This window comes from Bombina bombina, chromosome 3 (assembly GCF_027579735.1).
Source record: "Bombina bombina isolate aBomBom1 chromosome 3, aBomBom1.pri, whole genome shotgun sequence".
NCBI lineage: Eukaryota > Metazoa > Chordata > Amphibia > Anura > Bombinatoridae > Bombina > Bombina bombina.
In genome coordinates, this window is record NC_069501.1 from 993,481,092 (window position 1) to 993,505,299 (window position 24,208).

General features: G+C 41.7%; 1 protein-coding gene across 2 annotated transcripts in view; it reads right to left on the reverse strand.

Annotated features, from left to right (window-relative positions):
• SARNP (SAP domain containing ribonucleoprotein) overlaps positions 1 to 24,208 on the reverse strand; it is a 360,966-nt gene that overhangs the window by 132,239 nt on the left and 204,519 nt on the right. For both annotated transcript variants that reach the window (XM_053708128.1, XM_053708129.1), the window contains exon 8: positions 8,977 to 9,002. In XM_053708128.1, the coding sequence (XP_053564103.1) occupies positions 8,977 to 9,002 (26 nt within the window). The remainder of the gene's footprint in view (positions 1 to 8,976; positions 9,003 to 24,208) is intronic.

A 24,208-nucleotide genomic window follows, 5' to 3' on the forward strand; every position in this document is an offset into this window, starting at 1 on the left:
CGACCGACGTAAAGGAGGAATATTTGCATAGGAGAAATCATATGATACCGTGGTGACTGTAGTTAAAGAAAATAAATCATCAGACCTGATTAAAAAACCAGGGCGGGCCGTGGACCGGACACACCGTTGGAGAAAATAAATTATAAGGTAAACATAAATTCTGTTTTCTCCAACAAAGGTGTGTCCGGTCCACGGCGTCATCCTTACTTGTGGGAACCAATACCAAAGCTTTAGGACACGGATGATGGGAGGGAGCAAATCAGGTCACCTAGATGGAAGGCACCACGGTTTGCAAAACCTTTCTCCCAAAAATAGCCTCAGAAGAAGCAAAAGTATCAAATTTGTAAAATTTGGTAAAAGTGTGCAGTGAAGACCAAGTCGCTGCCTTACATATCTGATCAACAGAAGCCTTGTTCTTAAAGGCCCATGTGGAAGCCACGGCCCTAGTGGAATGAGCTGTGATTCTTTCAGGAGGCTGCCGTCCGGCAGTCTCATAAGCCAATCTGATGATGCTTTTAAGCCAAAAAGATAGAGAGGTAGAAGTTGCTTTTTGACCTCTCCTTTTACCAGAATAAACAACAAACAAGGAAGATGTTTGTCTGAAATCCTTTGTAGCATCTAAATAGAATTTTAGAGTATGGACAACGTCCAAATTGTGTAACAAACGTTCCTTCTATGAAACTGGATTCGGACACAAAGAAGGTACAACTATCTCCTGGTTAATATTTTTGTTGGAAACAACCTTCGGAAGAAAACCAGGCTCAGTACGTAAAAACCACCTTATCTGCATGGACCAGAAAGGGTGGAGAACACTGCAGAGCAGATAACTCAGAAACTCTTCTAGCGGAAGAAATTGCAACCTAAAACAAAACTTTCCAAGATAATAACTTAATATCTATGGAATGTAAGGGTTCAAACGGAACCCCTTGAAGAACTGAAAGAACTAGATTAAGACTCCAGAGCCTGAACAAACGCTTAAACGTCTGGCACAGCTGCCAGCCTTTTGTGAAGTAAAACAGATAAAGCAGAGATCTGTCCCTTCAGAGAACTCGCAGAAAATCCTTTCTCCAAACCTTCTTGTAGAAAGGAAAGAATCTTAGGAATTTTTATCTTGTTCCATGGGAATCCTTTAGATTCACACCAACAGATATATTTTTTCCATATATTATGGTAAATTTTTCTAGTTACAGGCTATCTAGCCTGAATAAGAGTATCTATTACAGAATCTGAAAACCCACGCTTTGATAAAATCAAGCGTTCAAACTCCAAGCAGTCAGTTGGAGGAAAACCAGATTCGGATGTTCGAATGGACCCTGAATAAGAAGGTCCTGTCTCAAAGGTAGCTTCCATGGTGGAGCCGATGACACATTCACCAGGTTTGCATACCAAGTCCTGCGTGGCCACACAGGAACTATCAAGGTCACCGAAGCCCTCTCCAGATTGATCCTGGCTACCAGCCTGGGAATGAGAGGAAACGGTGGGAATACATAAGCTAGGTTGAAGATCCAAGGTGCTACTATTGTATCCAATAGAGTCGCCTTGGGATCCCTGGATTTGGACCCGTAACAAGGGACCATGAAGTTCTGACGAGAGGCCATCAGAACCATGTCTGGAATGCCCCATAATTGAGTTATTTGGGCAAAGATTTCCAGATGGAGTTCCCACTCCCCCGGATGCTCCTCCATCGCCAGGGAACTCCTTGTTACCCCCTGATGGTTGATATATGTAACAGTCGTCATGATGTCTGATTGAAACCTTATGAATTTGGCCTTTGCTAGTCGAGGCCAAGCCTTGAGAGCATTGAATATCGCTCTCAGTTCCATTATGTTTATTGGGAGAAGAGAGTCTTCCCGAAACCATAGACCCTGAGTTTTCAGAAAAACCTTCATTTCTAAGGAAACTATTATTGTTCCCAAGAAGGGAACTCTTGTTGACGGGGACAGAGAACTTTTTTCTATGTTCACTTTCCACCTGTGAGATCTGAGAAAGGCTAGGACAATGTCCGTATGAGCCCTTGCTTTTGACAGAGACGACACTTGAATCAGGATGTCGTCCAAGTAAGGTACTACTGCAATGCCCCTTGGTCTTAGCACCGCTAGAAGGGACCCTAGTACCCTTGTGAAAATCCTTGGAGCAGTGGCTAATCCGAATGGAAGTGCCACAGGTAATGCTTGTCCAGAAAGGCGAACCTTAGGAACCGAAAATGTTCCTTGTGGATAGGAATACGTAGGTACGCATCCTTTAAGTCCACCGTGGTCATGAATTGACCTTCCTGGATGGTAGGAAGGATCGTTCGAATGGTTTCCATTTTGAATGATGAAACCCTTAGAAACTTGTTTAGAATCTTGAGATCTAAAATAGGTCTGAATGTTCCCTCTTTTTTGGGAATTATGAACAGGTTGGAGTAAAAACCCATCCCTTGTTCTCCTAATGGAACAGGATGAATCACTCCCATGCTTAACAGGTCTTCTACACAGTGTAAGAATGCCTGTTCGAAGATAATTGAGACCCGTGGAACCTTCCCCTTGGGGGTAGTTCCCTGAATTCCAGGAGATAACCTTGAGAAACTATTTCTAGCGCCCAAGGATCCTGAACATCTCTTGCCCCAGCCTGAGCAAAGAGAGAAAGTCTGCCCCCCACCAGATCCTTCCCAGATCGGGGGCCAACACTTCATGCTGTTTTGGTAGCAGTGGCAGGTGACTTGGCCTGCTTACCCTTGTTCCAGCCTTGCATCGGCCTCCAGGCTGGCTTGGTTTGAGAAGTATTACCCTCTTGCTTAGAGGGTGTAGAATTTGAGGCTGGTCCGTTTCTGCGAAAGGGACGAAAATTTGGCTTCTTTTTAGCCTTAAAAGACCTATCCAGAGGAAGGGCGTGGCCCTTTCCCCCAGTGATGTCTGAAATAATCTCTTTCAAGTCAGGGCCAAACAGTGTTTTACCCTTGAAAGGGATGTTAAGCAAAAACGCTCTGCGCGCCACGATAGCAAACCCTGAATTATTCGCCGCTAATCTAGCTAATTGCAAAGCGGCATCTAAAATAAAAAAGAGTTAGCCAATTTAAGAGCTTGAACTCTGTCCAAAACCTCCTCGTACGAAGATTCTTTATTGAGCGACTTTTCTAGTTCTTCGAACCAGAAACACGCAGCTGTAGTGACAGGAACAATGCATGAAATTGGTTGTAGAAGGTAACCTTGCTGAACAAACATCTTTTTAAGCAAACCCTCTAACCTTTAATCCATAGGATCTAGAAAGCACAACTATCTTCTATAGGAATAGAAGTGCGTTTGTTTAGAGTAGAAACCGCCCCCTCGACCTTGGGGACTGTATGCTATAAGTCCTTTCTGGGGTCGACTATAGGAACTAATTTCTTAAATATAGGGGGAGGACAAAAGGTATGCCGGGCCTTTCCCACTCCTTATTTACTATGTCCGCCACCCGCTTGGGTATAGGAAAAACATCGGGGGGCACCGGAACCTCTAGGAACTTGTCCATCTTACCTAATTTCTCTGGAATGACCAAATTGTCACAATCATCCAGAGTAGATAATACCTCCTTAAGTAGTGCGTGGAGATGTTGAAATTTAAATTTAAAAGTTACAATATCAGGTTCTGCTTGTTGAGAAATTTTCCCTGAATCTGAAATTTCTCCCTCAGACAAAACCTCCCTCCTGGCCCCTTCAGATAGGTGTGAGGGTATGTCAGAACAGATATCATCAGCGTCCTCTTGCTCTTCAGTGTTTAAAACAGAGCAATCACGCTTTCTCTGATAAGTAGGCATTTTGGAAAAAAATGCATGCAATAGAATTATCCATTACAGCCATTAATTGTTGTATGGTAATAAGTATTGGCGCACTAGATGTACTAGGGGCCTCTTGTGTGGGCAAAACTGGTGTAGACACAGAAGGGGATGATGCAGTACCATGCTTACTCCCCTCATTAGAGGAATCATCTTGGGCAATATCATATCTATGGCATTATTATCCCTACTTTGTTTGGACATTATGACACAAATATATCACATATATTTAAATGGGGAGACACATTGGCTTTCATACATATAGAACATCGTTATCTGATGGTTCAGACATGTTAAACAGGCTTAAACTTGTCAACAAAGCACAAAAAACGTTTTACAATAAAACCGTTACTGTCCCTTTAAATTTCAAACTGAACACACTTTATTACTGAATATGTGAAAAAGTATGAAGGAATTGTTCAAATTTCACCACAGTAACTTAAAGCCTTAAAAGTATTGCACACCAAATTTGAAAGCTTTAACCCTTAAAATAACGGAACCGGAGCCGTTTTTACATTTAACCCCTATACAGTCCCAGGTATCTGCTTTGCTGAGACCCAACCAAGCCCAGAGGGGAATACGATACCAAATGATGCCTTCTATAAGCTTTTTCAGTGGTTCTTAGCTCCTCACACATGCATCTGCATGCCATGCTTTCCAAAAACAACTGCGCATTAGAGGCGCGAAAATGAGGCTCTGTCTATGACTAGAAAAGGCCCCCAGTGAAAAAGGTGTCCAATACAGTGCCTGCCGTTTTTATTAAAACAATCCCCAAGATTTAACAACTATTAAAAGTAATAATCTGCCAAATATACTTAGTAAAGTAATCGTTTTAGCCCAGAAAAATGTCTACCAGTTTTTTAAGCCCTAATGAAGCCCTTTATTCTTTTACTTAAACTAAGAAAATGGCTTACCGGATCCCATAGGGAAAATGACAGCTTCCAGCATTACCGAGTCTTGTTAGAAATGTGTCATACCTCAAGCAGCAAAAGTCTGCTCACTGTTTCCCCCAACTGAAGTTAATTCCTCTCAACAGTCCTGTGTGGAAACAGCCATCGATTTTAGTAACGGTTGCTAAAATCATTTTCCTCTTACAAACAGAAATCTTCATCTCTTTCCTGTTTCAGAGTAAATAGTACATACCAGCACTATTTTAAAATAACAAACTCTTGATTGAAGAATAAAAACTACATTTAAACACCAAAAAACTCTAAGCCATCTCCGTGGAGATGTTGCCTGTACAACGGCAAAGAGAATGACTGGGGAAGGCGGAGCCTAGGAGGGATCATGTGACCAGCTTTGCTGGGCTCTTTGCCATTTCCTGTTGGGGAAGAGAATATCCCACAAGTAAGGATGACGCCGTGGACCGGACACACCTATGTTGGAGAAATAGTAGTTCTCTTCGCTAGGCTGGAAACTACTCCTTTCACCCTAGGTAACGTCTGCCCAGCCTCCTTAGCCAAGTCGGTTATGGGAAACATCTCTTTAAGTATAGGGAATGCAGTCTTTCTATTTCTTATAACTCACTGGACGCACTAGGATAGATTTTACACCGGATAGTACTAAAGTTGAAAATAATTCCTCTAGTAAGGTTAGTTTCCACGTGGGAAAAACATGGAATGCATGATATGTAAAGAAAAACTCCGGACGGCGTATGAGAGGAAGCGCAGGGCACTGAATGTGTGCCCTAACATTTTAACACTATAGGTTTGTGGCATAAAGTGACCATTGTCAACATACTCCCAATTAGCAAACGCCTTAAAAGGAGAAGGTTCAGAAAAAAGTAACTTCTTATTTCTGTGTCAGAAACAATCCAATTAGCATGTCAACCTTGCTGTTAATAGACAACGCTATGTACAGTAAAGCAACCATGTCTTCTGCAACAATTCCATATGAAGATCGCAAGGAACCGCAGACCACTGCATGTGGGCCAGAAAAAAATCTTTTTGGACATTATATGAGAAATTTGTGGCATGTATTGATCAATGTCAACAGACTTCTAAACACCATTCGCTTTAGAAGGAGTATTTCTAATAAAAATTGACACATGAAAGATGTTACTGTCTCTTTAAATTTTAAAGTAACTCTCTTTTGTGTGCTTCAGTTCCATCCTAAGAAACCACATTCTCCTGCAGTGTTTCGATTAATAACAGAAGTGGAAACTTTTAAACTGATATAACCCTGCACTGTAGGGTCTTCTTGAAACATCAAACTGACGTATGTCTGAATATCTAAATTTGATATATTAAGGCATACTAGCGAAGCATCTTGTAAACCCCATAACACTTCCGTAGAGTTCCTCTGAAGTGCCAGATAGACCTTCTGGTTAAGAATCTAACAGCCGTAGCGCTGTCTCTAAGCGCAACACACTATTTCCAGCCCCCTCCGCTAACCGGAAACAAAGAGGAGAAGGAACCTAAATAGAAACCAAAAGGATCTAATAGACCTGCTTTCCGATAACCGGAAGCACCAAATAAGTGATGCGCCATTAAATTGGCGCCACGCAAGCTCTGCACCTCGTGGGCGTTTCAACAATCCACTCCAGGTCGCCATTATTATTGAGCTAAACGACCGGGATCAAAATAACAAGCTGCGTAGCTCCTTTCCCCCATGTCTAGGAAGCTGCTTAGCCCAAATAAACTCCGTCATATCAAACACCCTCACACTGAGCTTTGCAGAAAAAGTCAGGCGGTATGAACAATCCTCTCCCGGTCGTCATCATTAATCTAAACGACCAGGAGCAAAATAACAGGCTGCTTAGCTCCCTTCACCTATGTCTAGGAAGCTGCTTAGCCCATATGAACTCTGTCGTAACAACACTGAGCTTTGCACAATATAAAAGGCAGACAGTATAAACTCTCCCGGTCGGCTATTTTGTAAAACCGCCGGGAAAGAAAAGCCACATGTCCCCAGTGCCAGCGTCCAAAACTGCCAAGTGTCCCCTAGAACAATTGCATCTATGTTAACCCCTAGAAAGAAGCCCCAATGTGATGAGGTCTGTGTAAAAAAGTAAAGTGCCCAAACTTTTTCTGAGACTTCTTGTACCCCAGAAATAAAGTCAGCACTTACCTCATCTTCTGCCTGGCAGCAAGGCAGACTCCAGGTGTAAGAGGTCCTATCCCTCCCATGGACCTGAGAATGAAGAGAAAGTCCTGAGTTAGAATATCTCAGGTTTTCCAAAGGCAGGGCAGCATCAATATATGGGAGGCACAGTGAGAATTATGTCCCACAAGTTCCCATTGCTCTATAGCCACTAAAAGCTCTTCTGTAGAGACTGATATGGACTACGGCTACACCCTAGAACAAAGCAGCACACTCTGGCACTACTTTAAAAATAAACTCTTGATTGAAGAATCTAATCTAATACCCCACTTTACCTCTTCCTATCACTAACGTAGGCAAAGAGAATGACTGGAGTGGGAGGATATATATATATATATAGATATATATATATATATATATATATACACACACACATACATATACACACAGCTCTGCTGTGGTGCTCTTTGCCTCCTCCTGCTGACCAGGAGGCGTAATCCCACAGGAGGCGTAATCCCACAAGGATTCCATGCAAATAGGTGACGTTTCCGGGTGTTCACCCCTTCATCAGACCAACAATTGTACAGAGCGAATAAAACATTTTCTACCCATTGAAACCCCATCAACTGTGCAAATAAACGCCAACCATTGCCATAGAAAAAACAAATACATTGTGATTGCTATTATTTACTAGTCTTGTGTTTTTATTATACAGTGAAATAACCACATAGTGTTATCATAGTGGGACATTTTAACAGTTTATCACTAAGTTTAATCCATCCTTCCTAATAATAGAACACAATTCCTTCACAAACCTTCGTTTTCAAGTATTATCATAGAGCGGTCAGGTCTGGATCAGGATCGAATAGCAGACTCCTCTAGCATGCATGTGAATGGATATATTTTTACTAGCGCAAATAATACACATACACCTCTATCCGATTAAGGGGTGTATTCTCCAAAAATGTCACTGAATAAAAAGGCACTTGCTGCACCTATATACACACACACACACACAAACATTATCTCTCTCTCTCTACACACACATATTTATATACATCTATACATACACAGGATTTTAACCAAAGCAATATCAAATTTATTGACGTTTCTTGGAACACACAATCCCCTTCCTCAGAACAACTATACAGTGCTCAAAGTTTAAATAGTGTGCAAACAATTTGTTACTTCCTCAACTCAACAGAAAAGAACGCCAAAATTCAATCATATCAGGGATATCCAATAACAAATTTAGCACAAAAACTGAAAGTAGAATAACCTATTTCCGGTATACGTTTAACATAAATATTCATCAAATGTGTCATGTTTCAAAAAACAAATAAACGAACACACAAATAGCATTTCCCACATGCAACATAACTCTTATTGTGGCAACACACTGATATCCATCCATTTCTCATCCTTCAGTTGAATCGTGTAATACCGGATGTTTACATAACCTACTACATCCAGCATTCGTCATTATCTCACTGGAAGTGGGGCGTCCGGAATTTAACAATATATTATCACCGGAAGTGGGGCATGACCATATGAACTATACATAAACATATACTTATATCTAGTCAAATTTTGATCATAACTTCTTGTGCTCTGACCAAGCTATTGTACAGCCACCAGCTCCCCATCTGATGCTGAATGCATACCACACGCATCACTTCCGGTATACAGTGCTATCTTTAAAAAAAAAAAAAACACAATAAAAGTATCGATCATAAACCACTATTCAATCCGTTACCACATACGTGTGTAGTGAAAAATATCATAGGCGGACACTCGTGCCGTTCGGCTCTTTTCGGAGGCACATTTATTCTTGTGAAAGTGCAACACACAAATATCTGTGCAAGTCACAAGAATAAACGAAGCTCCGAAAAGAGCCGAATGGCATGAGTGTCCACCTTCTTTTCCACATTTGGATGCTACCACCACTAAATTCTAGGATCCATGGTTCACTGACTTCTGAGATTACTCAAGCCCTATTAAAGGGTTATGTTCTTGTTAGTTTCATTTATTCTAATTCAAAAATAAGATTTTAAAATATTGTAACCATTTTAAAATATACAGTAATTGAAAATACAGCTGTAACAGCTGTGTATATGGATTTGGAAATGAGATTCTACTTACTGTAGATTTGGGATCCGATGATTGACCTGGTTAACAAAAACAAAAAAATCTGTGAGATACATATTCTTTACAGGTTTAAATACAGCAGAACAAAAATTATTATACTGACTGCAGGTGTAAACTTTGTAAACAGAGGTTATTAATGTTTCTTCAATTTGCCAACCCAAAATGAAATCAGAGCAACGTTTTTAAAGTGTAAAATATTAAACTATGGTATGGTACTATGAATACCTTAAAGGGACATTAAAGTACTTTTTATATCTGGATAGTACAAATCACCAACTAATCACTGCAATGTAAAAGATCTGCATAAATGCTTAAAACAAATTTAATACTAGCTACTGTTTTAGTAAAATATAAATGAGGTACATCATTTCATGAAACCCATGATACATCAGTATTTTTATCTGATCTCCTTTGTTGTTTTCATTAAGAGCCAGAAGTAAACGAGCTCCTCTTCTAATCTTTGTATTATGTTTCGTGGTCAGGTAAACTACAGAAATGTTATATTTGCAGAGGAAAAGCACTTTTTTTTTACATCCTCTATATAACATGTGCAGCCACCAATCAGCAAATAGCACCCAGGTACCTAGCTATGCTTTTCAACAAAGGATACCTAAATAATGAAGCAAATTAGATAATAGAAGGAAATTGGAAAGCAGTTTAAAATTGTATGTTCAATCTGAACCGTGAAAGAATATATTTGGGTTTCCTGTCCCTTTAACAGTTTTTCTGTTGTGTACCTTAAAAGTCAGAAGAAATATTAATTATCTTAAAGGGACACTGAACCCAAAAAAAAATATTTTGTGATTCAGATAGAGCATGACATTTTAAGCAACTTTCGAATGTACTCCTATTATCAAATTTTTGTCATTGTCTTGGTATCTTTATTTGAAATGCAAGAATGTAAGTTTAGATGCCGGCCCATTTTTGGTGAACAACCTGGGTTGTCCTTGCTGATTGGAGGATTAATTCATCCACCAATAAAAAAAAAGTGCTGCCCAGAGTCTGAACCAAAAAAACAACTTAGATGCCTTCTTTTTCAAAAAAAGATAGCAAGAGAACGTAGAAAAAGTTGATAATAGGAGTAAATAAGAAAGTTGCTAAAATTGCATGCTCTATCTGAATTACAAAAGAAAAAAAATTGGGTTCAGTGTCCCTTTAAGCTTAATAAATTTGGTAATATTTGTAATACGGGTGGAACGTTTTGAACATAATGCAAACTGAATTAAATGTTCATTATGAGAACATTGCAATCAGCATTAAACCTTCCTTTAAAAATTCTATAAATAAGAAAAAACAAATTATGCTTACCTGATGATTTTATATTCATCGTGGGGAGGAGAGTCAACGGCTTCATTCATTACTTTTGGGAATTAAGAACCTGGCCACCAGGAGGAGGCAAAGACACCCCAGCCAAAGGCCTAAATAGCTCCCCCACTCCGCTCATTCATTCTGCCGAGGGAACAAGGAACAGTAGGAGAAATATCAGGGTATAAATGGTGCCAGAAGAGTAAAAATTAAATTTAGGTCCGCCCACCGGAGTTAAGGACGGGAGCCGTGGATTCTCCTCCCCACGATGGAAATAAAATTATCAGGTAAGCATAATTTATGTTTTTCATCTAAAGGGGAGGAGAGTCCATGGCTTCATTCATTACTTTTGGGAAACATATACCCAAGCTTAGAGGACACTGAATGAAACCGGGAGGGTAAAAGGCAGACCCTAATCTGAGGGCACCACAGCCTGTAAAAACCTCTCTCCCAAAAGCAGCTTACGCAGAAGCAAAAACGTAAAATTTTTAAAACTTTGTAAAAGTGTGTAAGGAGGACCAGGTAGCCGCCTTACAAATCTGCTCCATAGAGGCCTCATTCTTGAAGGCCCAAGACGAAGCCACAGCTCTATTGGAATGAGCCGTGATCCTCTGAGGAGGCTTATGTCCCGCTGTCTCATAGGCCAAGCGAATCAACTTCCTCAACCAAAAAGACAAAGAAGTAGAAGAGGCCCTCTGCGCTTCCCAGAATACACCACAAAAAGAGATGTAGACTGTCTAATATCCTTTGTAGCCTGAAGATAGAACTACAATTATTTCCTGATTGATGTTATGGTTAGACACCACCTTGGAAAGAAACCCAAAACTGGTGCGAAGGACAGTCTTATCCGCATGAAAAACAAGGTAAGGAGGCTCGAATTGCAAGGCAGCGAGCTCAGATACTCTGCGTGCCGATGCAATAGCCAACAGGCAGAGAACCTTCCAGGAAAGAATCTTAATATCAATGGAATGCATAGGCTCAGACGGAACCCTCTGCAATACCTTAAAGGGACACCGAAGCCACATTTTTTTTTCTTTCGGAATTCAGATAGAGCATGCAATTTTAAGAAACTTTCTAATTTACTCCTATTATCAATTTTTCTTTGTTCTCTTGCTATCTTTATTTGAAAAAGAAGGTATCTAAGCTTTTTTTGGTTCAGACTCTGGACAGCATTTTTTTTTATTGGTGGATGAATTATGAATTTGGTTGTTCACCAAAAATGGGCCGGCATCTAAACTTACATTCTTGCATTTCAAATAAAGATACCAAGAGAATTAAGAAAATTTGATAATAGGAGTAAATTAGAAAGTACCTTAAAATTGCATGCTCTATTTGAATCACGATAGAAAACATTTGGGTTCAGTGTCCCTTTAAGGACCAAGTTTAAGCTCCATGGGGGAGTAGACTGCCTAAAGACAGACCTGATTCTAGACAGAGCCTGAACAAAAGATTAAAAATGTCAGGAAGCTCAGCGAGTCTCCTGTGCAACAAGACTGCTAATGCCGAAATCTGTCCATTTAAGGAACTAGCGGCAAGACCCTTCTCCAAACCCTCCTGGAGAAAGGACAGAATCCTGGATACCTTCACCTTGTGCCAAGGATATCCATGTTTCTCACACCAGGACAAATAGCGAAGCCAAAGCTTCAAGATAGAGAGAGTGCGCTAACAAGCTGAAAGTATACACACCATATAAGGAATTGAAGTGAAAATTTAATAAACATATAGAATAAGATACACAAATATATACACTAAAAATAGGGACGTCTCCCTGTAATGTAAATACAACTGGGAAAAAATCCTAATGAAAAAACAGGTTAAAACCTATAAATGATGAATAATGCAGATACTAATTGATAATCTATGACATAAAAAAGATATAGCATAAAAATGATATGGCATAACAGTGATATCATAAAATAAAATAAAACTTAAAAGACAAGCACCAAGTTCATATGATTCAACACAGTGCAGGTGGCCGTATGCAAATGAATGCCGATATTGGAACAGTGGAAAGAAAATAACGGCTTGTACCACAAATAGATACAGTTTACTGTACCGTAAGACAAGAGAGTGTTCAGAGGGTGTTACCGAGGAGAAGAAATCCTTCGGTCAAGGCTTGGACCGTGGCTGCAGTAACTGCCGTTCCTGGAGATAGAAGTGTGCAAACCTCTGCACATGTGAGTCGGCGTCTGACGTCACAGGCTTCTCATCGGCTCCTCTCAGGGTGTTACTCGCTGCTCCAGCAGCGTAAAGGAAAAGCAGCTGATTGCTGTGTCCTGGTGGGAACTTTCTGTGAAGGCAGACTTGGCTGCTGTAGGTATGTTTGATGATTCAATACAATAGTGGGGCACAAGTTATCCCTCACCTTGAGATATTCAAAGATGCTGGTAACCCGGGTTTAAAGTTGCAGTACAGGCTGTACAGAAATATCCCTTGCTGTTTCAAAGTCACAGTGTCACAGTGTCACAAATGCAAGCGACGCGTTTCGCCCTCCCTTGGGCTTTATCAAGATGCATGTGACAGGTAACTGGGAGCCTTTAAAATGATCCATTTGGTTTTGATTGGTTGGTGGATTCAGTTGTAAAGGTAACACCCTCCAGGTAATTAAGGTGGTATCTCTTGCTTTCACCTTTGAGATTGTTATTCTTGAGTTGTTAAGGTAACACCCTCCAGGTACTTAAGGTGGTATATGCTTCATTCAGTCATTAAAGATTCTTTGTGCATGTCTAATATAGAAGAACATTTCCATAAAAAATACATATATCTGTGTAATACATTATCACTATCAGTGGTATCATAACCATAAAACCGTATTAAATTTGTAGGATTAATCACTTATAGATATAATTCTAAACCAAAAAATACTTTTACAGAATATAAAATATCTAACATGGGTGCACTAATGTGTCAAAAAAAGAGAGGGGTATTTATATGGCGAGTTTAGTAGAGAGAGAAGAAAAAAAAAAAAGAGAAAAGAATTATATAAAAAATATATATCAGTGCATGATAATTAGGAGTGAGTGAATGAATGAATGAATATATAGCGGTGTATTCAAAATTCCAGAGCTAAAAAAGTGGTTATACGTATCGCTCTTAAAAATAAAGTAATGTGCCTATGTAAATGAAAATAAGGTGCTGCTGGGTTAATCTATTCAAATAAAAATGGGGAGAGGTCCAATTCTGAATTTAGTCCCTTTGGGAACAGAGTGTCATATTTATAAATCAATTCAGCCTCTTGTATTAAAAGTGTTTTCTCATTGTTACCACCCCTCCAGTGTCCTTTGACCTTTTTAATCCCCCAAAAATTAAGTGCTTTTGTGTCCCCATAGTGTTTTTCTTTAAAGTGTTTATACAGTGAGGTGTCATCCCTACCCTTTTCTATACATAAGTGCTCCCTAATCCTATCCTTTAGGGATCTAGTGGTTTCACCAAAATAAAAAAGATTACACGAACATTTTAGTGCATAGATAATGTTTTTATGGTTGCACCTAATTAAATCTTTAATTTGGAAATTAGTTTCTGAACTATTTATTTGTAAAGCCTTTAGTTTGGAACTGTGTTTACAGGCCTTACAGGTATAACAGGGAAAAAACCCCACTGGTATTTTACCCTCTAAATCTTTTTGAATTGAGTTTTTATTCTTTCAGTTCACTGGGAGCTAGCTGCATTTTAAAATTCTTCGCTCTTCTAAAAATAAAAGTTGGTTTATCTGCCAAATGTTTCCCAATTATATTATCCTCCTTTAGAAGGGGCCAGTGTTTCCTTATTATCTTTTTGATTATATTGTAATCTGCACTGTAGTCCGTAATGAGAGGAACATTAATTAGATCATTCTCTTCTCTTTTTTTAGTCTTATATTTTAAAAGTTCATTTCTGTTGGTCAGACGTGCTTTAGAGATTGCATTTTCAATTTTAGCTTTCTCATATCCCCTATCCTCAAATTTTTTTGCTATTAGAATGACTTGGTTCTCAAAGTCTTCTACTCTTGAGCAATTTCTTTTAATGCGTAGTGTTTGTCCATAAGGGATATTATCCTTCCAGGTTTTCAGATGGCAGCTCTCTGCATGAATCAAATTATTACAATCGACTGGTTTGAAGTGGGTTTTAGTTTCTAATTTATCTTGGATTGCCATGATTTCCAAATCGAGGAAATTGACCTTAGTATGACTATAGTGACTTATAAATTTGAGGCCATAGTTATTGGAATTCATCCGCTCAAACAGTTTAATAAGTTCATTCTCAGGACCTTTCCATATTAAAAACAAATCATCTATGTAGCGCTTATAGAGCACGAGGCTCGCACCGAGAGGGTCATTTCTGAAGAATTATTCTTCCCAAAAGCCCATAAATAAATTGGCATAACTCGGTGCGAACCTCGTGCCCATGGCTGTACCCTCGATCTGTCTGTAGAACTTACTGTTAAAAGAAAAAAAAATTATGCTCTAATATATATTGAATGCTTTTTAATATGAAGTCACTTTGTTTGGCTTCCATGTTGGTGTCTCTATCTAAAAAAATTTTTACAGCTGCAATTCCCTGTTGGTGATCGATCACAGTGTACAGTGATGATACATCGCATGTTGCGATTATCATTCCATCCTCCCATTTTATGGAATTTAAAATATTTAATAATTGTGTTGAGTCTTTCAAATGTGAATTTAACTTAATTACATAAGGTTGCAGAAATCGATCTATATATTGAGATAGGTTGGCAGAGATCGAATTGATCCCAGAGATAATGGGCCTCCCTGGTGGATTTATGAGACATTTGTGCACTTTCGGAAGGAAATAGAAAATAGGGATTTTAGAATGTTTAGGTGTTAAATAATTAAATTCACGTTCATTAAGAAGTCCTTCAGCTTTTCCTTCGATAAGAATTTTATTTAGTATTTTGTTATATTTATCTGTGGGATTCATTGGTAGTACTTCATATGTTTTCTTATCATTTAACAACCTATAGGCCTCTACCATATATTTTTCTGTATCCATTATTACAACCCCCCCCCCCCCCACCCTTATCCGCCGGCTTTATGGTCAGGGCGAAACGCGTCTCTTGCATTTGTGACACTGTGAAACAGCAAGGGATATTTCAGTACAGCCTGTACTGCAACTTTAAACCTGGATTACCAGCATCTTTGAATATCCCAAGGTGAGGGATAACTTGTGCCCCACTATTGTATTGGGTCATCAAACATACCTACAGCAGCCAAGTCTGCCTTCACAGAAAGTTCCCACCAGGACACAGCAATCAGCTGCTTTTCCTTTACGCTGCTGGAGCAGCGAGTAACACCCTGAGAGGAGCCGATGAGAAGCCTGTGACGTCAGACGCCGACTCACATGTGCAGAGGTTTGCACACTTCTATCTCCAGGAACGGCAGTTACTGCAGCCGCGGTCCAAGCCTTGACCGAAGGATTTCTTCTCCTCGGTAACACCCTCTGAACACTCTCTTGTCTTACGGTACAGTAAACTGTATCTATTTGTGGTACAAGCCGTTATTTTCTTTCCACTGTTCCAATATCGGCATTCATTTGCATACGGCCACCTGCACTGTGTTGATACATATGAACTTGGTGCTTGTCTTTTAAGTTTTATTTTATTTTATGATATCACTGTTATGCCATATCATTTTTATGCTATATCTTTTTTATGTCATAGATTATCAATTAGTATCTGCATTATTCATCATTTATAGGTTTTAACCTGTTTTTTCATTAGGATTTTTTCCCAGTTGTATTTACATTACAGGGAGACGTCCCTATTTTTAGTGTATATATTTGTGTATCTTATTCTATATGTTTATTAAATTTTCACTTCAATTCCTTATATGGTGTGTATACTTTCAGCTTGTTAGCGCACTCTCTCTATCTTGAAGCTTTGGCTTCGCTATTTGGTTATTAACTTGTATTTGATACATACAGAGATTGTATCTTTAGAGTAGTGTTTAGCAATACCTTCCTTTAGCGCGCACGAATCCACCCAATTTGATTTGTTTTCACACCAGGACAAGCAAGTCCTCCACACCTTATGGTAGTTGCGAAGAGTGACTGGCTTCCATGCCTGAACTAAAGTGCCAATCACACTTTCAGAAAAGCCTGTCTTGGCTAGGACTAAGCGTTCAATTTCCACGCAGTGAGCCTCAGAGAAACAAGATTTTGATGATGAAAGAGCCCCTGTTCCAGCAGATCCCTGCGACAGGATAACCTCCATGGCGGAGAGGATGACATCCCCACCAGAACCGCAAACCACGTCCTCCGCGGCCACGATGGAGCAATCAGTATGGCTGAAGCACGCACCTATTTGATGCATGCTACTACACGAGGTAGAAGTGGTAACGGTGGAAAAAACAGAATTTATGTTTACCTGATAAATTTCTTTCTCCTACGGTGTATCCGGTCCACGGCTTCATCCTTACTTGTGGGATATTCTCAATCCCTACAGGAAGTGGCAAAGAGAGCACACAGCAAAGCTGTCCATATAGCTCCCCTCAGGCTCCGCCCCCCCAGTCATTCAACCGACGGTTAGGAGAAAAAGGAGAACCATAGGGTGCAGTGGTGACTGTAGTTTATAAAAATAAATTTAAACCTGACTAAAATGCCAGGGTGGGCCGTGGACCGGATACACCGTAGGAGAAAGAAATTTATCAGGTAAACAAATTCTGTTTTCTCCTACATTGGTGTATCCGGTCCACGGCTTCATCCTTACTTGTGGCAACCAATACCAAAGCTTTAGGACACGGATGAAGGGAGGGAACAAGTCAGGTAACCTAAACGGAAGGCACCACTGCTTGCAAAACCTTTCTCCCAAAAATAGCCTCCGAAGAAGCAAAAGTATCGAATTTGTAAAATTTGGCAAATGTATGCAGTGAAGACCAAGTCGCTGCCTTACAGATCTGATCAACAGAAGCCTCATTCTTGAAAGCCCAAGTGGAAGCCACAGCTCTAGTAGAGTGAGCTGTAATTCGTTCAGGAGGCTGCCTTCCAGCAGTCTCATAAGCCAACCGGATGATGCTTTTCAGCCAGAAAGACAGAGGTCGCAGTCGCCTTTTGACCTCTCCTCTTACCAGAATAGACGACAAACAAGGACGAAGTTTGTCTGAAATCTTTAGTTGCTTTTAGGTAAAACTTCAAAGCACAAACCACATCGAGATTGTGTAACAGACGTTCCTTGTTAGAAGCTGGGTTAGGACACAGAGAAGGAACAACTATTTCCTGGTTAATATTCTTATTGCAAACCACTTTTGGAAGAAAACCAGGTTTGGTACGTAAAACGACCTTATCTGTATGAAACACCAGATTGGGTGAATTACACTGCAAAGCAGACAATTCAGAAACTCTTCTAGCGGAAGAGATAGCAACCAAAAACAAAACTTTCCAAGATAGTAACTTAATATCTATGGAATGTAGAGGTTCAAACGGAACCCCCTGAAGAACTGAAAGAACTAGATTTAGACTCCATGGAGGAGCCACAGGTCTGTAGACAGGCTTGATTCTGACTAAAGCCTGCACAAACTCCTGAACATCTGGCATTGCTGCCAGACGTTTGTGTAACAAAACTGACAGAGCTGATATCTGTCCTTTTAAGGAACTAGCTGACAAACCTTTCTCTAATCCTTCTTGGAGAAAAGCTAAAATCCTTGGAATCCTAATCTTACTCCATGAGTAACCCTTGGATTCGCACCAACAAAGATATTTCCGTCATATCTTAAGGTAAATTTTCCTAGTGACAGGCTTTCTAGCCTGAATCAGGGTATCTATAACTGAATCCGAAAACCCACGCTTAGCTAGAATCAAGCGTTCAATCTCCAAGCAGTCAGTTGCAGAGAGACTAGGTTTGGATGTACGAATGGACCTTGAATTAGAAGGTCCTGCCTCAAAGGTAGCTTCCATGGTGGAACCGATGACATTCACCAGGTCTGCATACCGGGTCCTGCGTGGCCACGCAGGAGCTATCAGAATTACCGAAGCCTTCTCCTGTTTGATCCTGGCTACTAGCCGTGGGAGAAGAGGAAACGGTGGAAAGACATAAGCTAGATTGAACGACCAAGGCGCTGCTAAAGCATCTACCAGTGTCGCCTTGGGATCCCTGGACCTGGACCCGTAACATAGAACTTTTGAGTTCTGACGTGACGCCATCAGATCCAGATCCACAATGCCCCATAGTTGAGTTAACTGGGCAAAAACCTCCGGGTGAAGTTCCCACTCCCCCGGATGGAAAGTCTGACGACTCAGATAATCCGCTTCCCAGTTGTCCACTCCTGGGATGTGAATTGATGATAGATGGCAGGAGCGATCATCTGCCCATTTGATGATCTTGGATACCTCTCTCATCGCCAGGGAACTCTTCGTTCCCCCCCGATGATTGATGTACGCTACAGTCGTCATGTTGTCCGACTGAAATCTGATGAATCTGGCCTCCGCTAGTTGAGGCCATGCCTGGAGCGCATTGAATATCGCTCTCAATTCCAATATGTTTATCTGGAGAAGAGATTCTTCCCGAGACCATAGACCCTGAGCCTTCCCCAGCCCAAAAGACTGGCGTCGGTCGTGACGATGATCCACTCCGGTCTGCGGAAACTCATTCCCTGAGACAGGTGATCTAGAGACAGCCACCAGAGAAGTGAGTCTCTGGTTTTCTGGTCCATTTGAATCTGAGGAGACAAGTCTGCATAATCCCCATTCCACTGTTTGAGCATGCACAGTTGCAATGGTCTTAAATGAATTTGAGCAAAAGGAACCACGTCCATTGCCGCAACCATTAGTCCTATTACCTCCATGCACTGAGCTATGGAGGGCTGAGGAATGGATTGAAGAACTCGACATGCGTTCAGAAGCTTTAACTTCCTAACCTCTGTCAGAAAGATCTTCATTTCTACGGAGTCTATTATTGTTCCCAGAAAGGGAACCCTTGAGGACGGGGACAGGGAACTTTTTTCTATGTTCACCTTCCACCCGTGAGATCTGAGAAAGGCTAAAACAATGTCTGTATGAGCCCTTGCTTTGGGAAGGGACGACGCTTGTATTAGAATGTCGTCTAGGTAAGGTGCTACTGCAATGCCCCTCGGCCTTAGCACCGCTAGAAGGGACCCTAGCACCTTTGTGAAAATTCTGGGAGCAGTGGCTAAACCGAACGGAAGAGCCACGAACTGGTAATGTTTGTCCAGAAAGGCGAACCTCAAGAACTGATGGTGATCTTTGTGGATAGGAATATGCAGGTACGCATCCTTTAAGTCCACGGTAGTTATGTATTGACCCTCCTGGATCGTTGGTAAAATTGTCCGAATGGTTTCCATTTTGAATGATGGAACTCTGAGGAATTTGTTTAGAATTTTTAAGTCCAGAATTGCCCTGAAAGTTCCTTCTTTTTTGGGAACTACAAACAGGTTTGAGTAAAAACCCAGTCCTTGTTCCGCTGTTGGAACTGGGTGTATCACTCCCATCTTTAATTGGTCTTCTACGCAACGTAAGAATGCCTGTCTCTTTATCTGGTCTAAAGATAAGCGAGAAATGTGGAACCTTCCCCTTGGAGGAAGGTCCTTGAACTCTAGAAGATACCCCTGAGAAACAATTTCTAGTGCCCAGGGGTCCGGAACATCTCTTGCCCAAGCCTGAGCAAAGAGAGAAAGTCTGCTCCCTACTAGATCCGGTCCCGGATCGGGGGCTACCCCTTCATGCTGTCTTGGTAGCAGCAGCAGGCTTCTTGGCCTGTTTGCCCTTATTCCAGCCTTGCAATCGCTTCCATGCTGGTTTGGGCTGGAATGCGTTACCCTCTTGCCTAGTGTCTGTAGAGGTGGAAGTCGGTCCGTTCCTGAAATTGCGAAAGGAACGAAAATTAGACTTATTTTTAGCCTTGAAAGGTCTATCCTGTGGAAGGGCATGGCCCTTTCCCCCAGTGATATCTGAAATAATTTCCTTCAACTCTGGCCCAAATAGGGTCTTACCCTTGAAAGGAATATTAAGTAATTTTGTTTTGGACAACACATCCGCCGACCAAGACTTTAACCAAAGCGCTCTGCGCGCCACAATTGCAAAACCAGAATTTTTCGCCGCTAATTTAGCTAACTGGAAAGCGGCGTCTGTAATGAAAGAATTAGCCAACTTCAGGGCGTGAATTCTGTCCATGACTTCATCATAAGAAGTCTCCTTTTGGAGCGAGTTTTCTAGTTCCTCAAACCAAAAAGCCGCTGCAGTGGTTACAGGAATAATGCAAGAAATTGGTTGAAGAAAACCCTGTTGAACAAAGATTTTCTTAAGTAAACCTTCTAATTTTTTATCCATAGGATCTTTGAAAGCGCAACTGTCTACTATTGGTATAGTCGTGCGCTTAGCTAGAGTTGAAACTGCCCCCTCTACCTTAGGGGCCGTCTGCCATGCGTCCCTTCTAGGGTCAACAATTGGGAACATTTTCTTAAATATAGGAGGGGGAACAAAGGGTACACCTGGCTTCTCCCACTCCTTAGTCACCATATCCGCTACCCTCTTAGGTATCAGAAATGCATCAGTGTGTACTGGGACCTCTAAGAATTTGTCAATTTTACACAATTTTTCAGGGATCACCAAAGGATCACAATCATAAAGTGTAGCTAGGACCTCCTTAAGTAGGGCGCGGAGATGTTCTAGCTTAAATTTAAATGCTATGGCATCAGGCTCTGCTTGCTGAGAAACTTTCCCTGTGTCAGAAATTTCTCCCTCAGACAGGCCCTCCCTCACCGCCAAGTCAGATTGATGTGAGGGCACTACAGGTAAATTATCCTCTGCGTCAGCTTGCTAATTTTCTGTGTTTAAAACCGAGCAATCACGCTTCCTAGGAAAAGCTGGCAGTTTGGATAAAAATGCTGAGAGAGAATTATCCATTACTGCCGCTAACTGTTGCATAGTAATCGCAATTGGTGCGTTAGATGTACTGGGCATCGCTTGCGCGGGCATAGCTGGTGTTGACACAGAAGGGGAGGATAGCGAGCCATCTTCACACCCTTCAGCTAAAGAATCATCTTGGGCTATATCTTCAAGTGTAATTGTACGGTCCTTAAGCTGTTTGGACGCTATAGCACATTTCACACATAAATTTAATGGGGGAACCACCTTGGCCTTTGAACATAGAGAACATAGGCTATCTGAAGGTTCAGACATGTTTAACAGACTTAAAAGTAACTTCAATGCAATAAAATTTATTTTTGACAAAAACGTTACTGTCTCTTTAAATAATAAAAGTGCACACTTTATTACTGAAACATCAAAAAACCATCAAAAACACATCCGATTTTTATGAAATTTTCACCACAGTGTCATAATGCTTTGAAAAGGTTGCACACAAATTTTCAGAACAATTAACCCCTTAATGCCCAAACCGGAGCTAATAACGGCAGTTAACCGGTTAACACACTACAGTACTCTGCCACAGCTTGCCCTGTGGCTTTTACCTTCCTTAGGGTTATTTTGGTAAGAATATAAGCCTCCCTGGAGCCCTTCCTGATGCCTCCGGACTCCCCATGTGAAGCTGCATGAACTGGCTAGTCAAAACAAGTGCACAATTGAGGCGCGAAAATGAGGCTTCCTTCCTCTGCATACCAGAGTGGAGGGGCCTTCTGACTAGATTAGGTGTCCAACTAAGTGCCAGGCGCAAATTAATCCCCAAAAGTGTTTTAAGTTGATAAAAAAAAAACACCTATTTAAGTTGAAAACTTGCTAAAAAGCAATCGATTAGCCCACAATAGTGTCATCCAGCATAAGCCCTTAAAATAAGCCATCCTTTTATTGCTGAATCTAATAACAATGGCTTACCTATCCCAGAGGGAATTTCTGACAGTCTTCTAGCATTACTGGGTCTTGTTAGAAAAATGACTGATCTTACCTGAAGCAGTTAAGCCTGCAAACTGTTCCCCCCAACTGATGTTATCTGGTTTCAACAGTCCTGCGTGGGAACAGCAATGGATTTTAGTTACTGGTGCTAAAATCATAGTCCTCTTAGCAGAAATCTTCTTCACTTTCTGCTGCAGAGTAAATAGTACAAGCCGGCACTATTTTAAAATAAACTCTTGATAGAAGAAATAAAAAACTACAACTAACACCACATACTCTTTACCACCCCCGGGGAGATGCTACTAGTTAGAGCGGCAAAGAGAATGACTGGGGGGGGCGGAGCCTGAGGGGAGCTATATGGACAGCTTTGCTGTGTGCTCTCTTTGCCACTTCCTGTAGGGATTGAGAATATCCCACAAGGATGAAGCCGTGGACCGGATACACCAATGTAGGAGAAATGTAAGCTAGGCTGAATCCCCAAGGCACCGCTAAGGCATCTATGAGCTCTGCCTGGGGATCCCTCGACCCATATCGGGGTAGCTTGCAATTGAGTCTGGACGCCATGAGATCTATCTCCGGCGTTCACCATCTGAGACAAATCTCCGCAAACACGTCGGGGTGAAGAGACCATTCCCCCAGATAGATGGAAGGATTGCCTGCTGAGAAAGTTCGCTTCCCAGTTGTCCACACCTGGAATGTGGATCGCTGAAAGCGAGCAGCTGTGGGACTCCGCCCACTCCAAAATACGAGACACCTCCCGCATTGCTAGGGAGCTTCTCGTACCTCCCTGATGGTTGATATAAGCCACCGAGGTAATGTCGGCCTGAAATCTGATGAAGCTGAACGACCCCAGAGGAGGCCACACCCTCAGAACATTGTAAATTGCTCGAAGTTCCAGAATATTTATCGAAGGAGAGTCCTCCCGGGTCCATTTTTCTTGTGCCATCCTGGCACCCCAAAAAGCTCCCCATCCTGCGGGACTCGTGTCCGTAGTCACAATCTCCCAGGATGGTCCCAAGAAGGATGTCCCCAGGAACAGATGCTCCGGACAGAGCCACCAAGATAGGGAGTCCCTGGTCCGAGCATCCATGGATATCCGCTATGATAGATCTGAACAATCGCCGTTCCACTGTCTCAACATGCACAATTGAAGAGGTCGGAGATGGAACCTGGTGAAAGGGATGACGTCTATGCTGGAGACCATGAGCCCGATCATCTCCATACACTGAGCCACCGAAGGGCTTGAGGAGGACTGAAGGGCAAGACAGGTGGACACAATATTCCTGCGTCGTTGATCTGTGAGAAATATTTTCATGGACAGAGTCTATTATCATGCCCAGGAACTACACCCTGTTGCTGGGAACCAGGGAACTCTTTCCTGAGTTGATCTACCAACCGTGATATTGGAGCAAGAAAAGAAAAGCCCTCGAATGATCCTCTGCGAGGCTGAATGACGGCACCTGGACTAGGATGTCGTCCAAATAGGGCGCCACAGCAATGCCCCTGTATCTGGCCACTAAAAGTAGGGCCCCCAGAACCTTCGTGAAAACTCTCGGGGCCGTCACCAGACCGAAGGGAAGGGCCGCAAACTGTAAGTGTTGGTCCAGAAACGCAAATCTTAAGAACTTGAAGTGGTCCCTGTGATGTGGAACATGGAGGTAAGTGTCCTTCAAGTCTATTGTCGTCATGAACTGCCCCTCTTGAACTAGGGGCAGAATAGATCTGATCGTTTCCATTTTGAACGATGGAACAGCCAGAAACTTGTTTAAACTCTTTTAGGTCCAGAATCGGGTGGAACGTTCCCTCCTTCTTTGGAACCACAAAAAGATTTGAATAGTATCCCAGACCCCTTTCTGCTTGGGGTACTGGTACGATAACACCTAGAGAGGAGAGATCCCTCACACATTCTAGAAAGGCCTCTCTTTTCCAGTCTTGAAGACCGGTTTGACAGGGGGAATCTGCCCCTGGGCGGATGGGACCTGAATCCTATCCTGTAACTCTGGGCGACAACCTCCAGAACCCAAGGGTCCTGAACGTCCTGCAACCAGGCTTCGGAGAAGAGAGACAACATGCCCCCTACTTGGTCTGGAGACCGGTCGGGGGTTGCCCCTTCATGCCAATTTTG